At 41.2% G+C, this 979-nt stretch overlaps 1 protein-coding gene across 1 annotated transcript in view; it reads right to left on the reverse strand.

Annotated features, from left to right (window-relative positions):
- The window catches only part of LOC103507890 (UDP-N-acetylglucosamine--peptide N-acetylglucosaminyltransferase 110 kDa subunit), a gene marked incomplete at its 5' end in the record, with an annotated part of 19,985 nt that extends 19,283 nt beyond the window's left edge, over nt 1-702 (reverse strand). Inside the window, 1 exon segment of the mRNA XM_026822634.1 lies at nt 597-702. Coding sequence (XP_026678435.1) covers nt 597-702 — 106 coding nt within the window.
- Nucleotides 703-979: the final 277 nt, after the last annotated feature.

The raw sequence follows: 979 nt of genomic DNA on the forward strand, positions 1-979 counted from the left end.
AGGGAGGGAGAGAGAGGGCGGAAGGGGGGGAGGGAGAGAGAGAAAGGGAGAGAAACAGCTTCTAGGAAATTTAATTTTCAAGATGGGAGAAAGATGTTAAGAAACATGGCTGCGTAGAAGTTTTAATTTGATGGAAAATATCCTCTTATAAAGGTACAAGAATATGCCAAGTTTCAAGTCAATTGACCAGGTTAAACAGGCTCATAAATTCGGTACAAGATTCATTTTAGCCATGGGTACAGTAAACATCGGAGATTTGAACTTTGCAAGTTAAATTGAACCCATAAAAAACCCCTTAACGCATCATTGTTAGTAGAATTAAACTACGCTTTAGCCCGATGGGCTCTTATGTGGAAATACCAGGACATAACAACTTACCTGTCCCTTTTCTTTGAGGGCGTTAGCCAGGTTACAGTACGCATCTGGGAAGTTGGGCTGTAGTTCGATTGCCCGCCGAGAGATTTGAACTTAACAAGTTAAATTGAACCCATAAAAAACCCCCTAACGCATCATTGTTAGTAGAATTAAATTTCCAGTTTAATTACGCTTTAGCCCGATGGGCTCTTATGTGGAAATACCAAGACACAACAACTTACCTGTCCCTTTTCTTTGAGGGCGTTAGCCAGGTTACAGTACGCATCTGGGAAGTTGGGCTGTAGTTCGATTGCCCGCCGATATGTATCGATTGCCAAGTCAATGAGCCTGTGGACACACCAAATAGAAAATAATGTAGGGAAAGTATTTATTTTTGGCTGGGGCTGGTTGGGGGGACTTTAAACAGGGACGATACCAGCCTTAAATTTCCCTTCTTAAAGAAATTGAAAAGGTTAAGTGCGAAGGGCATCCACTCGTAATTTTTTTGTAGCCAAAACCAAATGTCAGCCCAAAGAAATGTTCCAAGGGCAGACGAAAAATGCCGACTCCGTCTGAACACGGGAAAAAAGGCGAGGATTTTTTTTTTATTTTTTTTTTTTTTTTG

The sequence above is a fragment of the Diaphorina citri genome, unplaced genomic scaffold, assembly GCF_000475195.1.
Source record: "Diaphorina citri unplaced genomic scaffold, Diaci psyllid genome assembly version 1.1 scaffold348, whole genome shotgun sequence".
Taxonomy (NCBI): domain Eukaryota; kingdom Metazoa; phylum Arthropoda; class Insecta; order Hemiptera; family Psyllidae; genus Diaphorina; species Diaphorina citri.